The following is a 19,288-nucleotide window of genomic DNA, read 5'->3' as shown; positions in this document are numbered from 1 at the left end:
ACTTTGGTTTATGTATATTTGCTATTGAGTAATGGGCAACTACAGCTTTCTAAAAAAGAATTAATAATTTTAAAATTTAGGACAATAAAATGGAAGGAAAAACCGCTGTTTTCACCGTCATAGTTAATAAGCTCATAGTAATAAAGTCTATCTAATAAGTTTTCGAATAATCGTTTTCCAATATCATTGAAATTCAATTTAAATTCTCCTCAAGGTATATGCTAAAGTAAATTATCTCTCACCGTGGTGACGTGAACTTCTTCTTGTTGCGTTCTCTGAACTCTTAGGTACATATATGTCCATGAACGGTAGTCCAATGTTGAGATATGTTGTTTTCACAAAGAAACAAAATGCATACTATTTAATGTTATTACCAAGAGTTAAGTTTTATTATAATGCTAAAGAGTTGACCTTATGTTTTAAAAAAAGATTTTGGACAAGTAATCGCCAGCAAAGCGGCCTAGTTTTCGACCACTGTTTTCAGCCATCAATCGTCTCGGGCTTATCAAACGACTGTACCAAATATAATATATTCTAGAGGTGTTAAATCGCACGATATTGGAATCCACGCAAGTATTCATTTTTTTAAGAAATATAGACCAAAGAGTCCATCTGCCTGTAAAGCACACCATACTAGTGACTTTTTGAGGAGATAACGATGTCTGTCGTCTCAACAATGACTTGTAGATTACCATATTGGGCGCATCGTCGGTTGAACCGAACCATTATTTTGGTAATAAATTTGCACGATTTGCAAATATTGGTTGAGCGCAAGTATACTATTCATTGTGAAATGGCAAACCAAACTGCGTATAAATGTAGTAACAGCTGACTTTGAAAAAGGTATTGCCACATTGAAAACCACACGTCAAATAAAAAAACCGTTATACCATTTAATTAAACCAAATAAACACTATAACTTATAAAGATCGGTAAAAATATATCTTTATACGAAATATTAATATTTTTCTTGGCATTCACACATCACTGTATTGTGTTTTGACAGCTGTCAGTTAACATATATTATGTTTCTATACAATACGCTGACTTAACGTTACTCACCCTTTAAAAATTAAAACAAAAAGTATTTTTTATGCATTTCTATATATATTTTTCCTCAAATTTAATAATTTTTTATTAATATAAATGAATTTATCTGCATTTCAAAAAAGTAAAATTACAATAGTATTTTATTAATTAAGTACAAAATATATGATTTTGTTTATTTTCAGCAAATTCGATCAAGGAACGAGATAACTAGTGAAATAATTTAGAACAAGGCTTACGAAAATTGGTATAAAACCGGCAACAATTGATACAACTGGACTCTGAAATGTGAAATGGAAAAGGGAGGCGAAAGTCGTATAATTTTGTGTCAAACCAAAAATTGTTTTAGAAAAATTGCTTAATTTTTAATATAACAAATTTTGAATTTTTGGATTTTCCACTCATCCTATTTTTTTTTAAATTTTTTTTTTTTTGCATTGCATATTTATTATTGTGCCTTTGCAAACAAGTGCATGAGTATGGTGTCGATATGCGAACGTGTGTTTGTATGTGTGTTTTATGTAATTTGAAAATGAGTTCTTGTTTTTTTTTTTTATATAAAAATGGTATAGGCACCCTGTGTAATTAAAATTGATATGTAGCAAATTTGCGCTCCACACATTCATCCGCTCTTGCAGCGAAGCTTTACAGCGTTTAGCAGTTTAGTGGCTGATCATCATGGACTTCTTTACCTTTTTCTCGGTCTTCTCATGGGTGACGGTGACCTCTTCTGTAGACAAAGGAAAAATTATGTTTCACAAAAGTATTTTGCTAAAGAAATGTAGTACTAACCTTCGAACTTCTTTGGCAATTGCTTCACGGTCTCAATAGTGCGCACATTCTTTTCACCAGGCTCAATGATCTCCTCCTCGTACTCCTCTACGATCTCTTCCTCGCTCTCTTCGCCACCATTGCTTGCCACCGGATCGTAAACAGTCTTAACGGCCTTCTTGACGATACCCTCAGCGGTGACAGTGGTGTAATGATATTCAGTGCCACCTTCAATTTTAATGGTTTCAACGGTAGTCACATCACCGGGGTTCTCAGATGGTACAACTTTCTTGGTGCCCGATTCAGACCTGAGTTTCTTTGTGGAGGTAACATTTTTATGCTTCTCAGCATCTTTTAAGGTTTTCTTGTAAGCGCGTATCTCTTCTTCAGTCAATTCGGCTTCTTCTTCTTCATACACCGTCTTCGAAGTGGTGATAGTTTTGCCCGATTCCAATTTTGTAGAGTAGGTGTACTCAACGCCATGTGGCACACGCTTCGAGCTCACAGTGGTGGTGTCGTTCTCAATGAAATCTGGTGGTGGTGGTGGTATGTTCGACCTAGTCTTCTTGGTCTTCTTCTTGTCCTTAGTATCAACACCGCTACCAGTGGATGAGGTAATTTGTTTGATATTTTGCTCTTGTACAGAGTTCTTGCGTACAGTGCGATTATTTTCGGTGATCTCAGTGCTCTGCATGACACGACGTGACTCCTCCACAGTGGTTTGTTGCTTGAAGTTACCCTGTTGTTGGTCGGTACGTTGTACAATACGACGCGATTCAGTTGAGTCGGTCGAGTCTACCGAAGATTTCTTCACCAAAGTCTTCTTCTTATTCTTATCGACGGCAGGCACCTTGTAGTCTTCGGGCAATTCAGTGGGTATCGAATCAAAGAAAGTCTTAGTGCGGGTGCTGCGTGTGCCATCCTCGTTGATGATGGTGTAGACTTCTTCGTAACCACCTTCGATTTCGCGTGTCAACATGGTTGTATTTTTGTCGATGCGTACCTCCTTGCCAAAGCGCCTACGAATCTCTAGCTTATTTTGTGCCTCGCGCTTCATATCCTCTTCGCTGACGGGCTTAGGATCCCAGAAAGTGCGCACAGCGGTCTTCAAGGTGCCATTTGGCTGAGGGGTGATGGTGCGTACCTCATAACCGCCATCGATAACCTTGTATTCGGTGCGTGCCTTGGTGACAGGGTCGACCTCGACTTTGCCGTCTTCGATGTCAGCGGATGTCAAGAGTTCTGTGTATGTGTATGCGTGTGGAGTCGGTGTAGGGTTGCCATTCGTTTTATGATGTGGTGCGTTTATTGTTGTTTATAAAGAGAAGAGGTGTGTGTGTGAATAAATAAAATTCGGTGGATTCTTTGCTCTTGTATTAATTTTTTTAGTTTTGCTTTAGTTTTTTAAGCATCTTAAGCAACTAATTTTAACAACTTCAGCTTAGGTTTCAATCAATAAAGCACTTAACCGCTACGCCTGCGCGCAACTTTCCCTCTCTTCTTCAACGAGTTATCACTTTGAGAGTAATTTCTCTCGTTTGTAAATTTATTGATAAGTTTAGTATGCATGTGTGTATGTGTGTAAGTATTTACAAGGTCTGGGCTCTTTGTGAAAAACAACTACAACTGCAACAACAATTTCAAATTCGTAAGTTCAACTGTCTTGTTTTGTGCTCATACATGTACTGGGTTCGGTAATCGTACGCCCGCAAGCTCCTCAAGGATGCACGTGGGCAACAAACAACCGTAACGTGCCACCAATTTCAGTAACTGTTATTTGGATTTGCGATTCGATTTGTTGGCAAGCTGCTTGGCGGCAGCGCTTTGTGCCTGCGCTTGTTGTGATGTCTGCGGTAGTTGTTGTTGAAGTTGATGATGTTGGTTCTGTCTTGGTGGGCGTTGTGGTTGTTGCGTTGTCGGTTGTTGTTGTTGTTGTGGTTGCAAAGGCGTCTGTTTGCGTGGTTGTTGTGGCTGTAATAGTTGTTGTGTCTGCAGTAATGGTTGTTGTTGTATGGGTGGTGATAGCAATGGCGGTGGTATTTTGCTACTTAGTGGCACCGGTTGTGGCGCTTCCCTCTGTACTGTCACCTTTTGGTTCTGTAATTGTCTTTGTACTGTTACCTGTTGTTGTTGTAATTGTCTTTGTACTGTCACCTGCTGTTGTTGTTGTGCTTGCCTTTGTACTGTTACCTGTTGTTGTGCTTGTCTTTGTACTGTCACCTGTTGTTGTTGTAATTGTTTTTGTATTGTTTGTTGTTGTTGCTGCTGTTGTACTTGTCTCTGTATCGCCTGTTGCTGTTGCTGTTGCTGTTCTTGTTGTTGTAATTGTTTTTGTATCGCCAGTTGCCGCTCTTGTTGTTGTAATTGTCTTTTTAACTCTTGTTGCTGTTGTTGCAGCAATTGTCTTTGCAACTCTTGCTGTTGTTGAAGTTGTCGTTGTATGGCTTGTTGTTGTTGCTGTTGTTCTTGCAATTGCAGCAACTGTTGTTGTGTCTGTACTTGTCTTTGTTGTTGTTGCTGTTGTTGTATCGGTCTCGGTGAGGCCGTTCGCTTCAGGCCTCGTTGTGTATTAGTATCGTTGTTGTTGTTGTTATTTTTATTGCTTATACTAAGATTAGTGTTGTTATTGTTAGTGTTTTGTTGTCGTGCTGGCGATCTGCTGCGCGTCGAAGCGGTGTTAGTCGGCGCCGCCAGCAGTGGACGTGTAGACACGTCCTCCACTTTCAGCTCTTCCAGTTTCTCAGCGCTCTTTTGCAACATGCGATTAATGCGATTTAAGCGTTCCGATTCAGCATCCTCCGCTGGCGCAATGCCACCTATGTGTAAAGGGATAAAGTTGTTAGGAGGCATTGGATTTTCTATGTAATGGTGTTCTGCTGCAAATAAGAAATAAATGACAACTAACGGTATTAAAACAGATAAGTGCCATTTTCTTTTTTAGTACTGCAAAAATATACTTTTGGTTTCTGTTTTGTTTTTATTTTGACGTATGATGATCGTTTGACTTATCCGATGATTAATGGGTTGATTGCTGAGCTTATGGCGATGGTGAGATTGTTGATGATGAAACAACAAAAATCAAATTGTAATAGTTTCAAAAAATTAAAATAAAAATTTAAATTTTTTCTAAACTTTTCATCTACAACTCAAAGTAGCAACTAATATATGAATATATTTCTAATTAGCCGATAGTTGTAAATTAAAAGTTAGTATTATAAAGGCACACTGTAACCAATGGAGCAACATAATGGAAACCACTAGAGCCAATGAAACAGAAAACAAAAAGATCATTTATACAAGTTTATAGCCAATATACATACATATATATTAAAGATGACAGTATGTGATAGGCCACCAAAAAACCCACTAATAAAGTTAACAGGAGTTCAGCTAACTCTTATTTTGAAGGGTAGGGGAACTTTCACACTTCATTCGAAATTAAATTTGAAGATTAAAAAATACTCTTTCCATACTAAAGCTGTCAAATCTTTCTACTACACCACAATAGTGGTCCACTAACAATACACCAGAAACAGCCGAGAAGTTAGAGAACCGAGAAGTATTAAATTTCATCCAGCGTGTGTAATCTGTAGGAAATTAGAAACTTTTTTTCGATTTTTCATCAATACCAATGCATTGCTATTATTAATGGTAGCAAAATATGATGTTGTAAGTAGTGAAAGATTTATCGTCAGTATATAATATTTCTGCTTCGGTTCTTTCATGTTCAACATGTTTAGGAGTCTCAAAAGTTGGAGAAATTATTGGACTTTTTGGAACAACTAAATTTAAACATGCAATTACAGAAGCAACAATACGAGTTTTCACAAGTGTTTTGTTGTGTTGTAAAAACAAAAGCAATTTACCATGAATTTGCGAAAAAGTTTGTTTATTTGTAGTGAGAATATGTTGCCTTACGAAAACAATTTTTGTTGATAAAGTATGAGATTTCCAAGCGGTATATGTTTATGAATATTATTTTCTGATTTAGAAAATGCTGAATTTTTTTGAAATTTTTCTCTCAATGATATAAATTTATGGAATAAGAGTATTTGAGCACATTTACTGTTCAGCGCATCACTTTTTATGACAACAAGGATTACCGAGATATCCTATAATGATATGCCATTGTAAAGATAACACCGTTTTAAAGTTGATTATAATTTTGTTTTATATACCGTTATAAGCGTAAAAACAGTTTAAAATATTTTGGAATAATATTAATTCTTATATAATGGTGTGGTTATTTCTCTCAAGAACGCACCAGAGAAATGTTGAAAATTGTGTAACTGTAAAATGGTCAAATTTTGACCGGTCTAAGTGAAGACTAAATACGGCAAATAATTTACACTTTTCGATGAATTTTAAATACTAAATTCAAAATTTGGTTTCAAGTCGAGAAAACATTACATATGGTTACTCATACTTGGCTTAAGGTTATTCATAATTTTGTATTGTTCGAGGAAAAGTTTTTTGGAGATCGTTAAGTACCATAAAATGTGCAAACAGATGTTCGAAAATTCGAAATTGAAATCAAAATGATCATGCCCAGGTGTCGTTTTTCGAAAATATGTGTGGAATAGAACATAATATTAAATTAATTATGACAAACGTATCAAGAACGGTTGACTTTTTCCATTATCGATAATTATGGATTAATATTATTATTATAAATTATTATAAATTATTATTATAATAATCATATTATTAATACGATTTTTAAAAGAATAGTAAATGCAGCAAAGTTTTATTAAACATTTATATAATTTTTTTTTTTGATAAAAATTGTTTGATAATAAATTTATAAAACATCGCTGTTTTAAGAAAACTTAAGAAAATTTAGAGAAGAAGACTTAGATTTAGAGTCTCACAACCTTAGTTGAGATAATTTCATATATTTTTGTGACTATTGTTTTATTTTTTACATCATTTCATAAGCACAAATATCACATTATTTATATTTGTTGGTCTGATTTTATAAAAATTTTCAATAGAAAAAAATTGCGTTTTTTAAAATTTTAGAAAAAAATTGTCGATTTAAGAGCACCAAAAAAACTGTACCATGTGATTCTTTTAGTTTTATTATTATAATTATTTTGTTTCGGAAATACACAAATTGGGAAATGCTTTGCTTGCATCATATTTACAATTTAGCTCTTATACTCATTCATTTCATCATATGTAAAAAAAAAAAAACCATATTTTAGAGCAAAATGTTCGATAGCATGCTTGTAAACATCGAAATGTTACCATCACTCTTACTAAGGACATTCACATCACAAATAAATCGGCAATAGGAAACAGAGAGTTTCACGAAGTAGTACACGAAGGGAAGACAAAGTTATCAACAAAATTGTACTATGTTAACCACAAAGTTCCGGACTATTTAAATATGCTGCAAATAAGAATTGATAAATTTTTATAAACATATAAATTATTATAAATATATATACATACATACATAGAAAGTACTGTAAGGAAAACATTAAAAATATTGAATTAAAAAAAATAAAAATTACAAATACAAATATGTTTAATTATATTTTTTTATTGTGTAGTACAAATAAGTTTCATTCGAAAAATATATAACATTTGTTATTCATGTAATATTATTATTGATATAACGGTGTTTTGCATTTGATCGCGCTTTTTGAAATATTATTACGAACAATGCAAAATTGTCTTCTTTCAACTTAAATTTTTATATTTTTTTTATTTTTTTTTTCTTTATTATTATTAGTTTTTTTCTTGCAAAAGTCTTCAATAATTATTCAACAATTTACCGTTTCAAAATACACAAATATGCATGGTGAAGATATGCATGTTATTTTTATTAATATTTAAGTAAGGGGGAATATATATTTACGCCTTAAACACACACAAAACCCAACGAATGCGAAACAAACAAATTGAACGAAATTTGCAAAAGTTTATTAAATACAAAATGAGTCTTACAAAATAGTCGAATTTTTACAGTTTTTAATTTAAAATATGATTTTTGTGAAAAACAATTTACAAAAGTTATCGAAATAACAGCAAAAATAATGTTTGATACAAATATAAGAAATAATGCGCAACTGACTTACTTAAATAATGAATTGTTTGTTAGAAAATTAAGTAAATTGTGTAGATAATTAACAATTGCAATGATGTGGGTGCAATGATATGGCAAGTATGAGTATTTTTAAAAAAGTGATTTTCGATTTTCGAAAATCAAAGTGATAAATTTTGGCACTAGCGCTGCTGGAAAATTTTGACTCAAAATCGAAAAAATATTTTAAATTTAATAAAAAAAAAAATTTTTCGACCAATGTCATATAAAGTATGTGCCTTCACCTTGTGCATATTTTATTGTCGCATACTGTGCCTGCTTTTCAGTATGTATGTATGTGTGCGTGCGTAATATAAAAAATTTGTTCATTGTGCTTTGTTTTGTAGCAAACATTTTTTGTTTTATTGTAAATGTAAAATGTTTGTTGTAGTATTTTGTTCTTTTTTTGTGCAATTTTGTATTATTTTTTCAGTATTTATATATATATATTATTTTTTTTAGTATTTATGTAGCTATAACTGTGAAGGACGTCACTTTTCTTTCATGTGCTTGAAAATGTTTCACTTCATATTTGTTTAGAAGTTATTGTTTTCTTTTTATTAAAACATTTTTTTATTTATGAAGTACCAGACTTATCCTCCTCCTGTGGCGGCGTGGCGACGGGTTTCGATTCCAAGGTTTGTGTTATTTTCTTCCAAATATTGTCGAAGGCATCTCGGCCCGTGTAATCGATTTGTCCGGCCTCCCAGCATTGACGACGCATCAGCTGTTCATAGACCTCCTGTTCGGGTGTGCGTTGCTCGCCGAGACGCAGCTGCGACAAAGCGCCAGCCAAACCAGCCTATTGTGGTAGGTAGGGTGGGGAAGGAAGATAGTAAAGAAAAAATATTTGTTAGTTAGAAAAATTTTCATTGAATATAACAATTTTTATGGAAAGTCACATGGAAATTACATGAATTGTGTTTATATACATATTTTTGGTGTCTAAACTGGTCAAAAAATATTTGCAGTTTGGAAGTTATGTCTGAAAATTTCCTTTATAAAAGCTTTAAAAGCTTGTCGCGATACAATTTGTTTTAAAAATATTTTAAAAATTTTCTTCGAATTAACAAATATCTCACCAAACTCTGGTAACACTAAAAAAAAATTTCGTCAAAATATCAAATTAAAAAAGAAAATATTATTTACAAAAACTTTTATAGACCAAGTTTTTCTTCTTAAATTAAATAAAAATTTATAAGACGTACACGCGTAAACAATTTGTAAGTTTTGAACTAATTACAATATGTACTTCCCCATAATTAAAATATAATAATTATTATTTATTGCTGGCAAAGTGAACACCCCTAATATATTATAATGAAACTTTTGTTCATGTTATTGCAGTTTTAGAGACCCTAACTACTAGTTACTTAATAAAAGCTGTCTTCGATTCGCCACTTCTCTGCTCACTTCTGCTCTCTTGTCAAAAAAATTACATTTGTTATAAAAGTAACAACAAAGTTGTCGAGTTGAATTCGCGTAAGATATTTTTGAAATTTAAGACTTAAAATCAATGATAGTAATATATAGAAAATAAAAATAAAGATACACCAACATTTTTTAACGCGACAAAAATAAAAAATCATAACACTATTGCGCATACGTCAGCATACATGTTAGCGCAAGGTTGCACCACAAGCGCTGCCCGTTTGAGCATTTGGTAGCGTTTGTTCGATTCATTGCAGAGTCAACGGTTGATGAACCGAAGACAGCTAATATCTCAACAATACTCGTTTGAGTTTTAGTTCGTCAGTGCTAAGCGAATTTGGAATCGAACAAGCAACTGGCATAAATTAGAAAAAGTAGGAAGATAAAGAAAAGGTTTAGCTCAACTCAGTAACTTTGTTGTCGCTTTTGTATAAAAAGTACTTAACAAGAGATCGGAGTTCGAAAAACGAAGGTGGTGAATCAAAGACGACTATTATTTAAATAGAATTAAATAAAAATTTTCAATGTTCAAAGATACAGATTCAAATTTATAATTTAATTAATTTTATAGATCTGAAATTTTTAAATTAATCGTCACTAGGATTGAGTAAGAATTAAAGTTAAGTTTTTAAATTGTTAAAATACTTATATTTTATTATATACAATTTTTTGTCAATACCGTAATATTTAAAATAAAAACAATATTTTTACAGTCGCAATAAAAATCAAATTAAATTTTAATTTTTTTATATTTTTTTTCTAGCTAAATAAGCACACCCATGGTTAAAAATGAGCATACCTCCAAAATTATTGCTCTTAGAACTAAAATTATAAATGCCACTATAAAAATGTTATTTATCATTCAATGACCAAACTTTAAATTTTTTTTTCCAAATTTTCCAACGGTTAAATAATCTGTTTTCTTAATTTATTTTTTTTAAATCGGAAATTTTTGATAATTTTTTTTTATTCCTTGTCAGCAAATATTTTTTTTCCAAACCCATATTTAATAATAATAATTTATGTGTGTATATGTAGAACATAAAATATTGTGCAAACCAAAGCATATATTTAAGCTGGGTTAGTCTTTAATATGTAACAGAGAACATGTAATTTTAAACTTGTATTTAAGCAGCAAACACAAACAAAATAATATATTATATATATATATATATATATATATGTTATTAAATATTTTTCATTATAGAAATTCCGTTAAACCAGACTGTACATTTGTTAGTACGAAGCAGCATCCAAACGCCAAAATATTCGTTCATTCACCTTCGGGAAGATTACTATGGATACCAAAGTGCGCGATTAATTTAAGAATAACTTAATCCATAATATGAATAATTTTTTTTGATAAAAAATGGAAATGAGATTGTGTTGCACACAAATTTATATTGTTTTCCGATGAGATGATTTTGATTTAACAGAAAATGAATTCGGTGTTGCAGAAAAAAAATACCTAAATTAAATGGATGCTTATGAAATTCTAGCAATGAATTATGTGAAAATGTAATACGTCGTTTAACCGATTTGATCAGTCTGGATCAAAACACTCTTGACCACAACACTAATTTAGAAATATAATCGAGCAAAGAGGCCTACCATACTACTACTGCTAAAAGCATAGTAAATAAGTAGAACGGAACTTAGGTCTCACCTCAAATGACCAATTTTCAAAATTTTGTGTAGGGAAACTATAAATTGTAGGCCTCCTACCATTTATATAGTTTATCTATATTACTGAATATACTGGAATTTAAGTTCACAGAAGATATATTTTCTCAGGTTGAATACTGAAATTAATTTTCAGTTGAGGAACAACTTCGAAAAATGAATAGACTTAGAAAGGTTTAGAATTAGAACAAGAGGGAAAATAATTTTTACTGTTGAAGTCACGATCGAGCCTTCTGATGGCGACGTAATCGGGAACTCCTATTTTGAAGAATAATTTAAGACGTATATATGTGGTTTTTATACTAACGTTTTGAGCTTTTATTCCTGATAAACAAGAAAAAGCTAAACAGTAGGTTTATCCCGGAAATTGAAGACACTTTGGCTAGAAATTTTATTAAAATTGTGAAATAAGTACGATGCCGAGAGGCTAAAACAAAGACTTTTCTCTCCAGATACTACCCAAAGCCCTTTACAAGCTTCCATATATTTTTCGGAAATATAATCGTATGACATTAATTTATATATGATTATCGCAGGAAGCAATTCGTGTGCGTTGATGGTGAATGAATGAATATTGTATTAGAAAACATAAACAAATGAATGAATAAAATGACAAGCACGCGAACTGACAGCAAAACTATGATGAAAAGCGATATTAATGAATATAAATATGACGATATATGAAATATATAATGACAATTGACGTGACAATTCTAGATTTCATCTTAAATATTGTGTGACTATTACTAGTGACGAGACAATTGACTAGACTCATGACATATGACACATGACATTTGATTATATACGACACTAGAACCATGATTTGATGACTCATAACATGACTTTTGGCAGAACTGTTAATGAGACTTATAACATGACCGCTTGCATGACTCATGACATGACAGCTTGCTTAACTCATGACAAGACTATTGATATTTCAGGTGACATTACAAATGACATGCCTAACTAAGTTTGACTAATGACAATACAAATGAAAATATATATTACTCACACTATTATAATGACATGAAAATACTTGAAACGATGTCACGTCTAATATAATTTTACTTTGACACAAAATGGCTGACAAGCTAGTGATAGCATGGCATGATCTTTGACGAAGCGTATTAGCTGTCAAAATGATTGAAAAAGTGTTAAATTTTGAGAATGAAATTTGAATGAAATTATGAATAGTGTCTGACAAGGCAGTGAATTTTTAAATGCTCAACAAATTTTGAACGTTAGACCACAAAATATTTATTTTTTTCATTTATTGAAAGCGAAGGGTATGCACCACCAATTGTATAACAAAAGCTCGTCTACGCCAAAGATAATGACATGCTCTAGTAATACCACTGATACTCTATGATACCAAATTGAACGTTTCAACAAATCTGGCAACTCCCAAATATTTACAGACAATTGCACTTCAAAGTTGCTATTTTTTTTTATTAAATATTCCGCTATGCAACACCATCTAAGCCGATACTAATATACATATCTATACCCGAATTTGAATGGAGTGCTTTATAAATAATACTAGATAATAGGAATTCAACTATATAGCACTTGAGTAGGTGTGTCATATGATCGTGGCATGTCACTTTACCTCATTCTTTTCTTTAGTTTTGTTTTTGTTTTCTCTTTCTCTTTCATTCACATCTTTACTACGGAATGCTTGCTTATCTGTTCTAGACCTAGTGCTAACGGTTTTTTTCTTTGTCCCATCTGTACTTTGTGATTTTTGCGTTACAGATGAGGAGTCTTGTTGTTTTTGGGCAGTGTTCTCTTTATGAATATCAGCTTCATAAATTCGTTGCTCAGTGGCAGTAGCTTCAACATTTTCGCTTGTTGAGGTTTTTGTACTTTGCTCATGGGATTCTTGGCTAACAGGGGTAACATGCGTTTCATGGGATTCATAGGCTGCTTGTTCCTGATATTGTTCTATTGGCTTGTCTTTTTGTTCATGGTACTCTTGTGGTTGTGGCTGTGGTTGTGGTGTTTCGACAACCGCAGCTTCTTCTCTCTCATAATTAGCCTCATAATGCGCTTGTCTTGATTGCTCTTCCTCTCTGCTGTGCCACTCGTGTGCTGGCTCTGCTGCTGGCTGTTGCCATTCGTGCTGGTGGTGTTGTTCGTGTTCGTGATGTTGTTCGTGCTCGTGATGTTGTTCGTGTTCATAATGTTGTTCGTGCTGCTGCTCACTCGCTTTTATGCTATTACTACGCTCTCTGGCTAAATTCTCATAGTAATCTTCCCAAGGATCACGAAATTCTTTGATATCTTCGAACTCATAATAATTCGGCGATGGTGAATGTTCGTGTTGCTGCTGCTGTTGATGATGTTGCTCATGTTCATAATGTTGATAGTAATGATCGTGTTGTTGTTGTGCTGGTGTTTCAGGGCGATAGTGATAGTAATAATGAACGACGGCGCCACACTGTGCAGCGAGGACATTTTTTCGTTGCGGAAGATTTCGCGAATTATTGTCGATTTTTGTTTCGAATTTCGTTTCAGTTTAACCGCAAGCCAATAGTGTTTTATTGTAATTTTTTACCATATTGGAGATAACACATTCATATGAGTTAAAGCATAAATGCGTTTCGAATACAATTTTTGATTTTTGGTTTTGAATTTGATTTTGTGAAAAATTTAGTTGGGTTTTAAAATTTCATTTGGCATGTTAAGTATTAGAAAAATATAAAAATATATAACTTTTAGCAGTTGTTAGTAATAATTTGTGTAAAATAAGAAAATAATATATGCATAACGGTAGTTATATATAACAATTAGAACTAGCAACAGCATGCAGCAATGCTTTAAATGCTTAATTTTTTATATAAATTATTTGAATTTTAAGGAATGGCGCTAAGGAGTAAATATCACCTGAATTTGAAGCTGTATTAACTAGTATATAGTCTTTGAAGGAAATACATAATTGGTTGTTTTACACGTAGGTAAAGAAAGCTAAAATGTTGCTTTAAACTCCCTTATGCATTTGAAAAAGGATAAAAATATTATCTATATTTAGAAATGTCTGTCAAAAGGCTTTAAAAAAGATGTTATGTTTCACAATTATTACATGTACAAGTAGGTTGATATAGCGTTAGATATGACCTAACTTAAAAAATCCTTACCTCTCAATGGTCTCCCATGTTTAAATACAAATCTATGTGCCTTCATAAATATACTATAGAATTATTTTTTAACATTTTTTTATGAATATGACATCTCCTTCTTATTTTGGGAAGTGTCTTTCCATAATTTGTGCCGTTGTAATATACATATAGGTATATTAAAACTACAAGTCAATTAATGACCTTCGGACCATCGAGATATATGCAGACAAATCTCATCGATTTCACTTTCTGAAGTGTTGTACTGATTTTTTTGCCAAGAAAGATTAAGAGAACTTAATGTTGAAATACTTTGAACTTCGAATTTATTTTAACCCTTAAGTGGTCAACGATATATTAACTTAAAAACACCGTTCAAGTATTTTCATAGTAAGAAGTACGGATATTCATGAGTTGATCACTTCATAGCACAGCTTGATAAAATTAGCACTGCATGTACTTCCCACAAATAATAAACTGTTGATATGATGGCAATATTGTACGAAATTTTTAGTTTTGCCTAAATATATAGCAAGACACAAATATTGGTTGCTGGGTTTTTATACAAATAGAACTTTTGAATCTTTCCATCAATTTCTAACCTTAAAATTATCAGGGCGCTCATTCAAAATGTAGTTATTTCGGATATTTATCCAAGCTCGGTAGGAGTTTTGGGCAAATCCACTAAAATGGTACACCTGGAACAATATAATAGGTAAATAGACTGTTCCGTGCTTCATGAGGGCACGTATAATCCCACTTGACCAGCTTTTGGCGCTTGCTCGTTGTGATACCAAGCACTCCTAGGTATGAATCAAAACGACCGTCATAGAGTCTGCCACAAATTTATTGAGGAGGCTAATATCAATTCCAGCCATTTGAAAAATGCAAGTTATCAAATTTTACTCAAAAATCTGCCGGGAACGTTTAACAATTTTATGAAATATTATCTATTCTAAAAAAGTAAGTTCAGAATAAAATTGGAGTAGCTGCAGAGACTTTTTTTTAATAGGTTGGATAATTTTTTAAACTTAAGGAGTACATCTCCCAAAACATGTGCAAGAAAGTTCTCTACTAGCATTATGCTTATTAAATCGTTGTGAGCACTTACACTTATTTTCAACCTCAGGATAAAATTAATATTTAGTAACATAAGCAACAAAAGAAGTAAGCTATTTAAAATGTATCTAAATGAATTGCAAGTGACTATTTCGAGGTTAGAGAAAGGGTGCATACAATAACCACTATATTGAAGCACTGTTCAGTTTTATTGAGCATTTTCCTAAATTGAAAATTTTCTTGAACGAAAACATAATTTATTTTTTAACAAAATTTTATTGAAAATCATTATTCAAAACGCAATATACGTACATATATATGAGATACACTCTAGACATATATATAACTACATAGATATAATTGTATATATGTATACTAAATATCCTTAATCTATTTTCTCTGTCATTGTATAAATAAACTATGAACAATTTGTTTACGCCGCTCTCGCTGGCCAAATGCCAACATCACGCTGCGCTAATCACACTTCAGAACAACAATGAATTATGCATAAACACACACACATACTTGTATTAAAAAAAAGAGAATAATTGCGCAGATTTCATCGAAATTTTTGAAACGAAATTGAGGCGATTGCGCTATTTATGCGTGGAAAGTGATTTGGGTGTGGCGACCATGACTTGATTTGAGGCTGTTGGCAACGAAAAATCATCTGCAGATGCGCGGAATTGGTTATGCATATATATAATATATATATATTTGTAAATATATATATATATATGTGTATATATATTCATATGTAGTTTTGTAGGCGAAATAAACGCAAAATATGTGTTTTTTTAGTTAATGCTCTGAGCTGCAAAAATTTAGATCACAATAGATTAAAGAGGAAAAAGAAAAATTATATCAAAAGAAAAAAATTAATTATATCTTCTTTTCATATTTTAGCACCATATTAGCTTATTTACCAATCTAGTGATGTGCTTGTGGCAAATAATGTTCAAAAACTGTTTTTGCAATTTCGAAAACAAATATTTAATCTAATCACTTTAGCCTTAAAAGTCAGCACTATTTATCCATTAATCCATCCATTGGAGGCAGTTTGTATAGTGGATGCCAAAAATAGCTAAACTTGTGTGGGCTGTGCTAATAAATAAGGCTTAAATACAGAAAAATGAGTTCACAATATTTGCAATTGCTCGTCTATTCACCGAACAATATTGACAGCGCTGTAGAGATTTGACAGATGAAGGAAAAAAATTGTAAATAAACAAATATTTTAGTTGAAGAAGTACAAAAAGCTTTTGAACGCATTACGTGTGTGTGTGTGTATTTTTAGAGCGAAAACATATTTGTCCAAGTGTGTGTGCCGAGTCTAATGCTGCATTAAGTGTTGAAAACTATTTACACGAAATGCGTTTTTGAAATGTTTGCTTCGGTTGTCGTGTATTTATTTGCCAAATTTAAATAGTAGCATGGTTTAATGTTTTTTTTTTAAAGCTTTAGAATGTTTTTGTAATATTTGTAAGTGTTCAATATGTGGCCTTTTTGGAAGTAATTGAATGAGATTTTAAAAATAAAATTTGGGAAGACGCTATTGTCATTCAAGATTTTTTTAATAAAAATAAGGAAAAGTAAATATTTTTAGTTTGATTTCACAATTTCTATTTAACAATAAAGATTTCCTCCTATACTTCCTAATTCGTACAATTAGATTCTTTTTGTTTAAATACGAAAATATTTCTATTCGAATATTGTTCATAGAAATTGTGTTTGGAGTTATAACTTTTGCGCGTTTTGGACCTAAACTCTTAAAAAATTTCCAATTTTCATTTATTTCAGTTTCTCATATTAGAATAATCTCGAAAACGCATTCTGCTCACCATTCGAAATAAAATGTTTTAATTGATCGGGATTTCGATATAAACTTTTGCAAGTTTTATTTTGCGATTAAAAATTTAGTTTACTTAAAGTTCCTAATTAAAAAAAAAAAATTAAATAATTACATTTTTTGAAATCCATATTCTTAATTGTTCAAAAAATCGAAATAAAGTTTTAGAATTTTTTACTTATATCATACAAAAATTATAAAAACGTATTTAATGTCCTCAAATTATTAAAAAATCAAACATTTTCTCTAGCTCTTCTTTCGAGAAATTCAAAAATTTTATTTCCAGTTTTTGGGAATTCGCTTTTGGACTTTTGAATTTTTAAAATTTTAAATTTTTATTTATGTCAGCTCCTCATATTAGAAAAAAGTGAATCCCTTGCTTCAATGCTTCTTTTTATCATTTGAAAATTAAAAAATATTTAATAATTTAATAATTTTAAGTTCCATTAATTAGAAGAAAAGCTAAATCCTTACCAACCGAGGTTTTACATTTTTTGAAATACAAATTTTTCATTGCTCAAACAATCGATACAAAGTTTTAGAATTTTTTATTCTTCAAACTATTAACAAAAAAGGTTAAATTTTTTGTATATTACACTTCATTTGACTTAATCGAATTATCGAAAATTTGGGTTTTTAAATTCGAATTTTCGAAACTCGAATATTTTGCTATCGAATTTTTTTTTCGGTTTATAATTTTAAATTTCAGTGTCCCCAAATAGCTAAGATCCAAAAATTTAAACTCGAATGTCGATATAAAGTCACCTAGTCAGCGATGAACTTTACTATAAAAGTCTCATATCAGAATTATATTTTTGAAAAAAGCAAATGCTCAACTCAAACATTTTTCGGTGTTTATAACTCAACTCAATTTAAACAATTTCCGAACATTCGAAAAAAATATATAAATGCTATTTCGAAAGTAAACTACTTCAAAATATAGTAAAAGACATTCAGGGATGATTTCAATGCAACTATTCTATCAAAAAACGAAAAAAGTCAGTAAAAATTAAAATATTTTTCTCCACGCGGGTGTTGTAATAATTTGTATATATTGGAGCGTATGTTATCTCTAGTGATTTAAAAAAAAATAGAGGTTAGGGTAGTCAAGTCAAGGTAAAAGTGAGATAAACAACAAATTTGACAAAAAAATTTCATGATATAAAATGACCTAAGCTCTGTTATTAACCGCCGCCAAATTTAGTTTACAGATGGTGAAACAATTTTCAGGTTAAGACGGAATATTAAAGTGAGAAAAACGAAAAAAATATGATCTAAAGAAACAAAATTGTATATTTTATGTTGAGAAATGATTTAAAATAAATGAAATTATAAATTTTATATATTATATAATTTCTTTTCCATTATATTTAAATTTTTATTAAATTTAATTTTCTATATTTTTATATAACTTTGTATATTATATAATATTGTTCATCTCACTATATTAAATATTTACACACGCTTATGAATGGTGATCTCGAAATCAATTATTTACAACAAAAAAATGCGTACCCGCTACCTTTGCTTTCCAAACTAACTAAGCGTACGAGTATTTATAGCTATGTATATACATACATATGCATGTAAGTATATATATATATATTTATGCTGTACAACATTCATGGCGGAACAGTGAAATCGCTACAGTTTACTAAGTAGGTATATGTGTGGGTAGGTTCTAATTGATTTATTTTAAGAAAGCGCTTCGACTTACATATCTTACCACCACAGCTTCACATTCACTACTAAATCCTTGCGCAGACTTGTAAAGGAATTTGGAAAAAGGCATTTTGCAACAATTTAGTTTCATCAAACAAATTCGAACAGGAAAATTCAAGAAATTAATATTATTAAGTAATTAGTAAAATAAAACAGTAGATAACTAGTAAAAACTGTTGAAATTATGCTTTGCGTTTAGCAAAAATAAATTTAAAATAAAAATAATATTAAAAAATACAATAGTAAGTAAATAAAATGAAAAAAATATATATTTTTTTTAATTTAAAAACACTCACCATATCATCGGACAACTGCTGATGCACATTGTCGCAGAAGATGTTCCACCAGAGCTGTATCAAATCGGCGGCATGCGCATACTCTGTGGGCGTCAGTGCGGTGCGGTTCTCGGAATTGAATTGTATGAGCCATGGCTTCAATTTGCCCGCAAAATGCAAAATCTTAATCTTATCTCTGAACCTACAAAGCGAAAGTTAAATGCATAAACATCAAAAAAATTGT

The 19,288-nt window shown here is 31.5% G+C and overlaps 2 protein-coding genes across 6 annotated transcripts in view; both read right to left on the bottom strand.

Moving 5' to 3' along the window:
• Positions 1 to 1,468: 1,468 nt before the first annotated feature.
• Positions 1,469 to 19,288, bottom strand: part of LOC106623377 (titin) — a 33,353-nt gene continuing 15,533 nt past the window's right edge. Inside the window, exons 2-3 of the mRNA XM_036356774.2 lie at positions 1,840 to 3,060; positions 1,469 to 1,777 (exon numbers count right to left, since the gene is read on the bottom strand). Coding sequence (XP_036212667.1) covers positions 1,710 to 1,777; positions 1,840 to 3,060 — 1,289 coding nt within the window. The 3' untranslated portion in view covers positions 1,469 to 1,709. The remainder of the gene's footprint in view (positions 1,778 to 1,839; positions 3,061 to 19,288) is intronic.
• Gyg (glycogenin 1) overlaps positions 3,180 to 19,288 on the bottom strand; it is a 31,614-nt gene continuing 15,505 nt past the window's right edge. Inside the window, exons 4-8 of one of the 5 annotated variants that reach the window (XM_070108524.1) lie at positions 19,066 to 19,246; positions 12,633 to 13,463; positions 8,498 to 8,711; positions 4,039 to 4,694; positions 3,180 to 4,008 (exon numbers count right to left, since the gene is read on the bottom strand). In XM_070108524.1, coding sequence (XP_069964625.1) covers positions 3,592 to 4,008; positions 4,039 to 4,694; positions 8,498 to 8,711; positions 12,633 to 13,463; positions 19,066 to 19,246 — 2,299 coding nt within the window. In that variant the 3' untranslated portion in view covers positions 3,180 to 3,591. Of the gene's footprint in view, positions 4,695 to 8,497; positions 8,712 to 12,632; positions 13,464 to 18,764; positions 18,813 to 19,065; positions 19,247 to 19,288 lie in introns of all 5 variants that reach the window. The other 4 variants (XM_070108526.1, XM_036356775.2, XM_070108525.1 and 1 more) reach the window with 4 other exon arrangements.

The sequence above is a fragment of the Bactrocera oleae genome, chromosome 4, assembly GCF_042242935.1.
Source record: "Bactrocera oleae isolate idBacOlea1 chromosome 4, idBacOlea1, whole genome shotgun sequence".
NCBI lineage: Eukaryota > Metazoa > Arthropoda > Insecta > Diptera > Tephritidae > Bactrocera > Bactrocera oleae.
The sequence above is the reverse complement of the archived record's forward strand: the minus strand, read 5'-3'. Positions and strand labels throughout refer to the sequence as shown.